Here is a 12,695-nt window from a genome sequence, read left to right as displayed (position 1 = left end):
GTAACACCCCTTGTCTACGCAGATATCGCCAGTGTTTTTATTTCACCATGGCAACCGTAACAATGTATTGGGGTAAGAAAGGGGAAGAAAAACATTGTATAGTCAGAGTAGCTTACTGGCTCAGGCGAAGCCAATAATGAATTGAGTGATACAAGAGAAAAGTCTTTTGGTGATCTCACTACTTTTTCACTCACCCCTGTCTCCTATTATTATCACGGGTTTTAATCATTAATGAAACAATTAAATCACTTTTTAAAGATTTTATAAGACTTTAATACATCCTAACTAATTATATTCTTTTCCTGTTACTTCTACCAATAAACGTACTTCATCATTCGAAACAGTGCGACAAGCCACATATATAACCTTCATTGAAATTAATATAGAGGAATATCAGGGTGTAAAGCAATGCCCACAGAATCAGACGGATCAACCCATTTGTTCTTTGTCGTGTCTGCGATTTAAATGATTTGATTTTATATCCCTACAAATGTATTTATGTAGCGTTATAAGTTATCATTTTATTGTTTGTTTTTTTTATTCATAGGGGTTTACTCGCTTGGAAACTATTTGCCAAGGTATGAAACATATATTCAATAGCGATGAACGTAGGAACTTCGAACACGAAAGTTCCCATTGTGGCACAACCATTGTGACTTTTGAGATCACTTCTTCTTCACTGATTCCTTCCAACCCAATCAACACTGTCGGAAGGGTATGATTTTTAAATTAGTTTACATATATTTAAATTTACATTAAGAGGTGCACGAAATCACCTACTTAGTTATAAAGATGGCCTTGGCCCGCCTGACGTCACTTGTGCTTCCGATCAAAATTGTGCTCACCTGATAATCTGCACGAGTAACCTCTGTTCCATCCGGCAATTGCCCTCTAAAAATCTCTGTGTATTTATATATTTAAATATCTGATAGTAATAGATTATTAGGGGCATTCATGATGTGTTAAATGTAAAATGTTTGACCATGTTAAATATTATAAGTATAGGATTGTGAGGAGGCCTAGTTAAAGTCATGTTAAATGTTAAATGCGTAAGAGCTCCTTGCTTTTAATTTTCTGAGCAGCTAGTTTTATGACCTTTCCTTACAAAGCTTCATGTTATTATTACAACATGCCTAAATTAAATGAAAAGTGGAAGTTGTGTGAACGTTTAGCTAGAGTGCCTTGTTGATCTTCTAACATATGAGGAACAGAATAAAGATGAGCTAATTGACAACTGTCATTACACTATTATTATTGTCATCCATTGCTCTATTAGCTATTAAAACATCCAAAAAACAAACTATGAGCAAGTAACCTAACACAACATACAAAATTCTCCATTTAACAAACCTAGTAACAGACTCTTAACCTTGTTAAATGTAATATCGTTTTAACATGGAAAAAGATGGAAATATTTCTCCATTTTACTTGAGTTTTGCCATTTAACATTTAACACTTTAACATGTTGAACTAAAGATCATGAATACCCCTATTACAAGGAAAATATGAACCCTTCTTGTCCAACTCTATTCCGTAATGGCTGCCAGTGACGTCAACTTTCACCATCGCCATCTAGTTTATGGCTTTACAGTAGAGATTTTCATTTTGTTCGATGAATCGTTCCTTCTTTAAATATTATCAGTGATTTTAATGTAAGTTTGGACTGTGAAAAGGTCCGTTCAAAATTTTTTTTTTTTATTATATATAATGTAATAATAATAGGGTAAGATTACCGTAATGGGAATGATCATTAATTTTATAAAACGAAGATATTCTACTCAGTTTGATTACTATCCGATACAACACGAGGAGGCCCCTCACCTCCGGATTTTAAAAATAGTACCATCTAGAATGTATAACAAATAAACAATACAGGTAACCTTAAAATACCAAAGGTAGTAAAAGGTAATACCCAACAAGATTTATTTCATTTTTTCATAGTAAAGCACTCACTAATTCACTGTTTCTTTCTGTTTTAGAGGGATAGGGAAAAAAAAAAAAAGTTTGATTATGGTCATTTTATTTATTTATATAAATATTTATATTTAGTTACTTATTTTATTTTATTCATTATTATTATTTTTGTACGAAAGTGTACGATTACCACTATTACTCAAGGCCTAAGATTGTGGAGGATTGTAATATTATCAATAAATAAAGTCATTTTTGAAAAAAAAAAAATACATATATATGAAAGTAAAAGGAAGATGGTTGGGGGTGCGGTCAGAGAATAACACAAATAATTTAAAAAGGTTATTTATTAGTAACAAAGTTTCAGCCAGAATTTCTAGCCTTCATCAGGGCTAAGGAAAAAAAAACAAGATAACAAAAAATGAATAAAGGATATATAAAACGATTAATGTAACTAATTTTAATGAAAATTAATAAATAAAATGGTGGGAAATAAAATGTATTATCACGTGTTACCCCGGAAACAAATCACAAAGAACAAAAACAATTTTTTTTTTATTGCAAAGGAAGGATAATATCCACAACACTTTTAACTATCTAAGTGTTACTTTTCTTCTTTCTTTTTATTACATACTCTAAAAACATCTGTTTTAATTCATTAATAATTTCAATTATAATCGATGTATCAGATAACATCGTTACACTACCCTTTCTTAAAACTGTTCGTTCCGAACAAAACCATCTTCACATGGTAGATTTTGAAATGTTTCTTATCGATATGTTTCCTATGATCCCGAGAAGAATATTGTTTTGATTTATGCTAAGCCTCTAGTACTTCTATGCTTTCATTACTTTCCGATTTATCAATGTTTATCATTATTATGATGCTCTCCACCTTTTTCTATTTTTTCATCTTCTTGTCTACTATCTTTAACTCTTCTACTACGTTCTGTACGTTTGTTAACATAATTCCTCTTCACGTCTTCTGTTAACCCTCTTCCCTTTTTTATCTTCATCATATCTATCACTTTTTCTTCCTCTCTATCTGTAATCGTCAGGATCTCTATCAACCGTCCTTCTCTTATCATCACCTCTTCGTCTATCCTTTCTGTCTTTGCCTCTATCCCTTTCTCTTTCTCTGTAATAATCTCTTCTGCTAGAATGACTATCCACACCCCTCGAGTTTTCCTTATCTCCTAATACCTATAGCCTAAGAGGCTTTGGAATATATTGTGCTCCAATGCCTTCTTGTATACCATTCTTGACTACTTCGAAATCTTGGATACTCACTAAATTTTCACCGAGGGTTTCTCTTCTCGATAATCTCAAGCTCTGCTGTAGGTCCAGATCACGCACTTCGACAGTAAAAATACTGACAAACATGTTTTCTCGGACATCCTCTTGAACCATGACATTAGTCAACTCCTCCAGTCGAGCAACTTCCACTCTGAGCTACTGCGTCGGTTTTCAAGGATTCTGCCTTCTTGTCCTGAACCGTTCTACATGCATCTGCATCATGTGAGGGCCACACAATCTCTTCTAGAAATAGTTGAAGTCCTGACGTTTCTCACAGTAGTTGACATACACGCTCCGAATAATATTCATAATCTCTTCTCGAAATAAAACAATTAGGAAAGTCGTTTCTTCTTCGCCATTCCAGCTGGCAGTCGATGCTGCTGCCTTGAACTACCAAAGATTAGTCGCCCAAGACGACCCTCCGTCATATGTAGTAGGCTTGATACTAGCTGGGGCTCCCGAAGCGTCTTCTTCCATGTTGCAAGCAGCCCTCTCCTAGTGTTAATCGCACGTCCTCCAATCTTTAACCTCCTGTTTCAGGAAGTCACCTTTACTATTAATTCTCCCAATATAACGATCCACTCCGTCATCACCTCCATATCGTCTTTGTTTACTGGCGCTAAACTTCATTGGTCATCAACGTCATTTATATTTTATTTGCTTTTGCTTATATTAGTTTAATTTAATTAATTATTATTTTATTTTATTTTTTTTTCTTCCGTTAAATGTTATATTTTTGTCTGTAAATGTTGTGATTTTAGAAACTGAAACACTAATTCTCCGAGGTTATATCGTCTCCGAGGGTTTTTGAAATTTCTGGGTTTAGTCCTAAGCTAAACTATAGAGTCCAGACCTAGCTGACTTTCCTAAGTACTTTTCAATGTTCTTCAACTTGACTGTCATACTTTTTTTCAATTCATTCTGGCCAGATTTCATTACATCCATGGTGGATATTATTTTCAATAGCATCAATAATTTCAATTATAATCGATCGGCCGGATAACATCGTTACAATATATATAGGTAATTAAAATAACATAATTAATGAAATTAAATAATATAACACAGTAAGAGAACATATAACATGAAATAAAAGTAAACTAAGGCATGGCTAAATATGTTTATGTGAAAATTTATATAAAAATGAACAAAATAAAATAAGTTCGTTGTTCATATTTATATATCGTAAAAATGTGCAAGGGCTTGAATGTAATATATAGTCGTTTCAGAATATTAAAATATAATCGTCTCGGGAACATTAAAAAAAAAAAAATACAAATCTGGTTTCAAAAATAAAGATTTTATGGTTATTTATTATAAAATTTTGTAAAATATGGTGCGCCTTCATTATCTAAACATAATTGAAATAAGAAATTTTTATTATATTATATTAATAGTAATTTTTAAAATAAGAAACAAGTTATATTAAGGTGAATATATGGAGCGGAAACGCGTTCTGATATGATTATTCTATTTACGAAACACAATCAGCTGGCTGATAATTTTTTTTTCTAATTATAACGGCTAATAATCTAGCCACGGGCAAGAAATATGGTTTCAATTTTAATTTACGTCAATTGTGACCTTCCATTTGATATTATTCTAATTTAAAAAAAAAATTATTTCTCTTGTTGTAACCCTACATATCGAGCAGTATTACTATTAAAAATGTTTATTTCTTATGATATATCTGCACGTTTAGCAAGAAATGTACAAATGCTTGATAAGCAAAGGAAATAACAAACGCCTATATTCACACGCTTGTGAATTTTGCCATCTGTTAAATTCGATTACTGAATTTTCATTATTAAAAGGTATAGTACAAGAGCCGGGAAGAAAAAAAAGCAGTTATCTCACCCCAATTTTTTATTGTTGTGTATACAATACACTTATACGTCCGCCATGCTTGCCTCCCTGAATAACACTGACATGTGGATGGCCCGCTCTTTGTTTACCGAGCATTTGTACAAGCCTCCGATTCGTGGCGAGCGGCCAATATGTGGATCCGCCTTTATATAGGGTTTTTTTTTAAGCCCGATAGAACTTGAAATTGTAAAAAATAACACAAAAAATTAAATTGTAATCAAAAGTTTTTTTTTATTCGAAAGATCAATACGTGACATTAACATTTGAAAATGATTTCGGGCATATGGGCACCGCGGCTGTTCTTGACGAAGCACATTCTGTAAAATTGTGTTCAGCGATGAGGCGCATTTTTGGCTTAACGGGTTTGTTAATAAGCAAAATTGCCGCATATGGTCGTGCGATTTGACACCTCTCGATTATTTCCTGTGGGGCTACGTGAAGTCACTGGTTTATGCTGATAAACCAGCAACAATTGACGCCTTGGAGGCCAGCATTGTTCGTGTTATTCGTGACATACGGCCAGCAGTGCTCGAAAAAGTGGCCCAAAATTGGACGTCCAGAATGCGCTTCGTCAAGAACAGCCGCGGTGCCCATATGCCCGAAATCATTTTCAAATGTTAATGTCACGTATTGATCTTTCGAATAAAAAAAAAATTTTGATTACAATTTAATTTTTTGTGTTATTTTTTACAATTTCAAGTTCTATCGGGCTTAAAAAAACACCCTATATATACGCTTGCGTACGTGCGAGTTTGCCATACCTTGACAAACGTGTTGAGGGATCTTTAGTATATCCATTCTAAACATTTTCTAGGGGAGCCAACCTGGTACTAGGGGCGAAATGTCCCACTATGCCTAAATTCATGTTCATGCCTAAGTTCATATAATATTACCTAATTTAAAAAAAAAAATGTAAATACCGGAAAAATTGAAATCTACGTTTTCTTAAATACACTACTTAATTTTAAGATGTATTTTCTAGATTCATTTGATCGACACAGCAGGAACGGATTATGGAAATAATCCATCAAAATCACTGAAATGCCATATCGATGCGAATTTAACCAAAAGCGAACTAAATACTATCTGCTCCTGGTATGGAGGTCGTAATGAGCCCAAGAAAACTTTCTTCTTCAGATGTTCTACGCTTGCTCTTTATTTGGGGTCTGCCACTACTAACCGCTTCGCCAGGTAATAGCTACTTGCAATTTAACCTAAAAACAATCGTGAACTACTTAGGGCCGTCCGCAGCTCAAGTTATGCCTAGATCTGCGGGCGGCGTCGGTTCCAATCCGTTCTGGGGTGTGAGTGGCGGTCCCACAAAATGAAAAACTTGACCACCCACCATGGTTAGAATAGGTTGGTCACCAGTAGATAACTAGGAAAACATCACCTTCGCTGTGGATTGTAAAAAAAATAAATAAATAAATAAAACTAATTCCTTTCAATGAATTCTAATGTTTAAAAAAAGGCGATGGTAAAAAGTTTACAACATTTGGACGTGCTTAGTAGACTATTCAAAATGGCCACCGTATATTTTTAGTTTTAATTGTCAATAATTTCTAAAGTATTTATATAACCTTAACTATGTAAAATAGTAAAAAAAGAGTTTATTTATTATACTCATTAAATTTACAATTCAAATAATAAAAATATTATTTTTATTACAAATTCATCCCTACACAGAGTGGATAAACCCCACCCCCACCATATGCCCAAATGCACTTCAGGCAATACAAGGATCTATATCATGGAGTGTGCATAACTATATTTTACTTATTTATTCTTTTGTTTCAGATTGTAAATGAAGGGTAAGAGAAAACAATTAAAAAATAATGCCGGCTGAAAAATATTTACACCACTAAATAGTTATCTTGAAATATTTAGATATTTTCACCGTTATTTGTTAATTTTTTTTTTATAAGCACTGTGCATCAGAAAAATGTTAATCTCACAAGAGGAGATCATAATACACAAAAAAAAAGGCAATCCCTTTTAAAGGCAAAACAAAAAAAGGGTTAAATTCCCGAAATTTCAATGTATAACACGTATGGGTGTGGATATATATATCACCATAGATTTTGAAATAAAACCAATTTTTAACCGTCTATAATGTGCAGAACCAGTTTAGTGCATTGCTTTTACGTTTATTTCTAAGAATTTAGTAAATGTATAGAAAGTTAGGGTAAATTAAATGTTTTGAGTGAGGTGTAGATAGTTGACCGTAGATTAATGATTGGAGAAGTCCACGATTATCAATCAATTAAAATTTTGTACTATTCAATTATCAGTTATCAATTTTTTATCATTTATGATTTAATTCAATATTTTGTATAATTCTAAATTTGTTTGTATACTATTCCTTTTCAATTGTATATTTCTCTAAATGTTGTTGTTATCTCTTTTGTTCTATAGCCCTGATGAAGACCTGAAACTCAGGTCGAAACGTCGGCATAAAATAAATAAATATTGTTTTGTTTATTTATGTTGTTCTTTGCTGACCGCACCCCCCGACAAACTTCTCCAATCAATAAATGTTTTGATGCATAAAGTTGATTTACTAAATAACCAATCCTATGAAAAATGATATTTCATATAGAACGACCCAATACATACTCCAGGCAATCCTTAACAATATCTGATATTTCGCGTTTTTTAAAATTTATTTATTGTAATTTACAACTGTACAAAAAAAAAAAAAATATAATAAGTAAATATGGATGTTTCAAACACTTGATAATTTAGGGAAGGATCCACCAATGGTGGTACAATTGAAACATTTAAATTAGAAGGTCCCATGGATATCTCCTTTTCAGATGCCTCGGAGGATTATTGTGGATTATTATGGATGAGAGATTAAGAACTAATGAATTAAGATGGGTAAGGAATTTGGAATGAAAAGACGCATATTTATTTCAGGCTAAATCTGTAACGAAAGGGATGTTAAGCTCTTTGTGGATGTGTTTATTTGTGAAGTAATAAGGAGCAGCAAGGATTTTGGATTGTAAGGATTGGATGCGGGAGAAATTTGATGATTTGTTAGAGCCCCAGAGGTACGTGATGGCCGTGCAAGTTGGGGCGTAGGTCCCTTAGCGATCGGTTCGGAACGTTGTGGGTTCGAGTCCCAACTGAGGCAGTTTATATTTATTTTTCGGCAGTCCTGGAAAATGAATCTTGACACTCCCACCTTATTAGGACGCGGTGGCAACTCTGGTAGCCGCCAGGGTTTTGCTAAAAGGACCATGTTATTTCCCCCACCAAATAACAATACCAATAGAGCCCCAGAGCTCAATTCCGTATGTCCAAATTGCTCCGATTATAGTAGTATATAATATTTTTTTGTATAGAATGGAAAGTTCAGAGCGTTTGTCAAGTACTTGTAGCAATCGGAATCTACAAGCAGTTTCTTGTTTCAGTCTCGTATGAGAATTCCAAGTAAGCCTGTAATCAAGATGAAGTCCTGAGTAGCGAATCTGTTCAACAGGCGTTAGTTGGAATATCCCAAGCATTTTAAGTATTTAGTATAGATCTTATCAACTTTGTGCAAGTAATTTATAAATTTAATCTTTATTAAACAGATTTCTTGCCCATATAAGAACCTCAATTGAAGATCTACCTACCTCAATGTCAACTCTATTGTTCGGTACAAGATTGAAAACACTCCATCCTCCATTGCTTGTACAAGCCAGAAAAAGGAATACAGAATTGATCATTAGAGGCCTCCAGGTGAGACGCCAACTAAAGTACACATAGATGTATTCAATAGATAGTCAGTTATTTCGCCGCCATCCCCAATTTATGATTGCCATAATTACCAGTCAACATTCATGAGTCTGCTGAGTATAGTAAGAGGGTATAAAAAATGGCAGCAGTTGACAAAATTTAACTTTTAATTTGGAGCTTCTATATCTTTAAAATTACCTCCTATTACTAGAAAACGTAATGAAAATTCGTTTAAAGCATAGAAAATTTGCTAAAACATGACCCTTAAAAGAGTTATTTACCTTAAATAGTTCCCGATTTTAGTTATACATTTAGATCAAGTTATAAATTTGGGCAATTTATATCTCAGGACCTCTAAGGCATACAGATGTCTATTAGCACTCAGAGTAAAGCTAATTTAATGTGCTATAAAGTAGTTTATAACATTTGTCTTTGTAGGGGTTGTAGTTCTTATCATAGGATTATTCTTTTATTCCTTTTTTATTATTGCTTTCCAAATTTGGACCTGAACCAATTAGGCTCCTTCAGCTCCAGCCCTTCCAAGTATTTCCTCTACGACCTTGATCATAAATCGCATTATTGGCTTCTTTACAAAATGTTAGTTCAAATAATTAATATTTGAAAAGTAACAGGAAGAAAAAAAAATAAAAATCGACTAGAACTTATATAATTTAATAACAACAATATTCCTTAAAAAATTTAAATTACCGAAAAATTCTTTCAAAAATTGATGAAACAAAATCTAGTGAAGCCAAAAAATGATATTTATAATAAATTTCAGATCTTATTTTTGTTTTAGAATTTTTTTTAACCTCTTAAAGTCCCACAATAGGGCTCGTAAAGTATTTCTTATAGAATAAAAGCCAAAGAGGAGAAAAAAGGCAGCTATTTCACCCCAGTTTTTCATAACATTAACGAAAACTATCTATAATTACTAGTTTAAATTGATGAGTCTGCCAAGTATAGGTAGGGTGAATAAGAAATAAGAAAAACTACTAATCTTTCAATAGTTTTTAAGAAATTTTGCTTTTTCAAAAGCTATATCTCGAGAACTATTGGACGTAAATAGCTCTTTTAGGGCTAATATTTCAGAAACTTTACTCTTCTTTAAATAATGTTCTCTTAGATTTTCTAGTATTGTTGGTAGTTTTTAAGATATAGAGCTCCAAATGAAAAATTAATGTTTTTTTAAGGTTTTGAAACAGCCGCCATTTTTTATTCCTAATTTTTGTGAAATATCATAAAAACTACTACTTATACAAAGATAAACATTATTAACTATTTTATAGTAAATTAACTAGCTTTAATTTGAGCGCTGGCAGACATCTGCAGGTCCAATAGTTTTTCATAAATCAAACTTATTGTCCGAACGACTATAAATCAATTTATTTTAGCAAATTTCATGAAAACTACTACTCCTACGAAAATAAACACATAAACTACTTTATAGCTGATTAAACTAGCTTTAATTTGAGTGCTAATAGATATCTGTACGTCAAATGGTTTTGGAGATATAGCTTTTTCAATATAAATTAACTAACTACTAATCTTTTAATAGATTTTTAAGAAATTTAGCTTTTTAAAAAGCTACATCTCGAGAACTATTGGAAGTAAATAGCTCCTTTAGGGCTAATATTTCAGCAAATTTACTCTTCTTTAAATAATGTTCTTTTAGATTTTCTAGTGTTGTTGGTAGTTTTTAAGATATAGAGCTCCGAATGAAAAATTAATGTTTTTTTAAGGATTTGAAACAGCCGCCATTTTTTATTCCCCCTACTTATACTTGGATACTCATCAATTTTGACTAGTAATTATACACAGTTTTCATTAAAGTAATAAAAAATTGGGGTGAGATAACAGCCTTTTTTCTTCCTGGCTCTTGTACTACGAAGAGTCTGCCAAGTATAGGTAGGGGAATACAAAATTGCGGCTATTTCAAAACGTTAAAAAAAAGTAATTTTTCATTCCGAGCCCTATATCTTTAAAATTACCAACAACACTAGAAAACCTAAGAAACATCAAAGCAGACCAAATTTGATAAAATATGAGCCCTTATAGAAATATTTACGTTCAATAGTTTGCGAGGCGTGCCTTATAGAATTTAAAAAGCCAAATTTCTTAAAGAATGCACTGAAAAATTTGTAGTTAGTAACTTTATTTTGAGAAATCGACATCTCGAAAACAACGATAATGCATTTTTTATGAAATGTTGGTTTATAAAAAGTATATCTTGGAGACTATTGAACGTAAAGGGCTCTATTAGGGCTCATGTTTTAGCAAAAAAAATCTACTTGTTATTCTATAAGGGTTTCTGGTGTTGGTGATAGTTTTAAAGATATAGATTCGATTCAATTTATATTGGGCAATTTATCTCTTAGAACCCCTAGGCGTACAGATGTCTAATAGCACTGAAATTAACGCTAATTTAATGTGCTATAAAGTAGTTTATGACGTTTATTTTCGTAGGAGTAATAGTTTCAATGATATTTGACAAAATAAATTAACAATATGTTACTTTCTAGTTGTTCAGAAAACAATTTTGATTTATTTATGCATTGTCGGTGATCTATGAAAATCCAAATCTGATGACCCATTAGACATACAGATGTCTATTAGCACTCAGAGTAAAGCTTGTTTAATGTTCTATAAAGTGGTTTATAACATTTGTCTTCGTAGGGTCAGTTTTTCTTACCATATTTGTTTATGAATATGAATTTTACATATGAAATTTTGACTGAATAGCTAATATAAATCAATTTATTTTAGCAAATATCATATTAACTACAACGAAGATAAGTCTAATGATTCCAGAGATATAGATTTCTTAAAATAATTTCACTAACTGCTAATTTCTCAGTACATTTTTTTTATGAAAAGTTGTTTTATAAAAAAGTATATCTCGAGGATTATTGAACATGAGGAGTTGTATAAGGGCTCATGTTTTAGAAAATTTACTCTACTTTGTTATTCTATTAGGGTTTCTAGTGTCGGTGATGGTTTTAAAGATATGTTTAAATTAATTTCTTTAACGTATCGAAACAGCCGACTAGTTGGGATTAGCTTAAATATTTTGTAACTATAACTATTCCTCGATAGTTATTACAATCCGTCGTCGGCCCCTTTTTATACGTTTGAACAGGTAGATAGGTTTAAGTGTTTAGGTTCTAGGTTCTACAGTAACTAGAAAAACGAAATTTATGAGGAAATAAAAGCTAGGTTGAAGGCGGGAAATGCTTGTTATTTTTCAATTTCGAAACTGCTTAGCTCGCGCCTTCTATCGAACTTATAAAAAAAAAAATAGAATTTATAGAACTATTATGTTCTTTATGGATGTGAGACGTGCCTCTTACACTAAGGGATGAACAGCCCCTTAAGGTTTTCGAAAATAAAGTATTCCGCAAAATATTCAGATCGAAAAAGCATGAATTAACAGAAAAATTTAGATTACGTAACGCTGAATTAAGGGACTTAATAAATATAATTCAAGTTATAGCACTACGGCGTGTAAGATGGTGTGTAAGGTTATAGGGCTAAGTAACGAGCGGATCCCTAAAATGTTAATAAATACTGAACCACGGGTAAACGTCCGAGGAGTAGACCGAAACGTAGATGGGAGGATTGCGTTAAAACTGATTTAGTAGAATTGGATTTGGAGGGGCTTTACTGGAGAGAGCGTTTAGTGGTATCGCCATCGAACTTCGGGTTCTTTTGGCCTTCATTATTATTGAAACAGCTGCCATTTTTTATTCCTCCTACCAATACTTGGCAGACTTGTCAATTTTGACCAGTAATTATATATAGTATTCCTCCTACCTATACTTGGCAGACTTGTCAATTTTGACCAGTAATTATATATAGTATTCCTCCTACCTATACTTGGCAGACTTGTCAATTTTGAC

The 12,695-nt window shown here is 32.5% G+C and overlaps 1 protein-coding gene across 2 annotated transcripts in view; it reads left to right on the top strand.

Moving 5' to 3' along the window:
• Window positions 1-12,695, top strand: part of LOC106683004 (kinesin-like protein KIF9) — a gene marked incomplete in the record, with an annotated part of 78,223 nt that overhangs the window by 38,287 nt on the left and 27,241 nt on the right. For both annotated transcript variants that reach the window (XM_067049600.1, XM_067049601.1), the window contains 3 exon segments: window positions 548-715; window positions 6,056-6,264; window positions 8,652-8,799. In XM_067049600.1, the coding sequence (XP_066905701.1) occupies window positions 548-715; window positions 6,056-6,264; window positions 8,652-8,799 (525 nt within the window).

The sequence above is a fragment of the Halyomorpha halys genome, unplaced genomic scaffold (assembly GCF_000696795.3).
Source record: "Halyomorpha halys isolate HHAL.00 unplaced genomic scaffold, Hhal_1.1 Scaffold2.1, whole genome shotgun sequence".
Classification (NCBI taxonomy): domain Eukaryota; kingdom Metazoa; phylum Arthropoda; class Insecta; order Hemiptera; family Pentatomidae; genus Halyomorpha; species Halyomorpha halys.
Note: the sequence above shows the minus strand (reverse complement) of the source record. Positions and strands in the feature narration are given on the sequence as shown.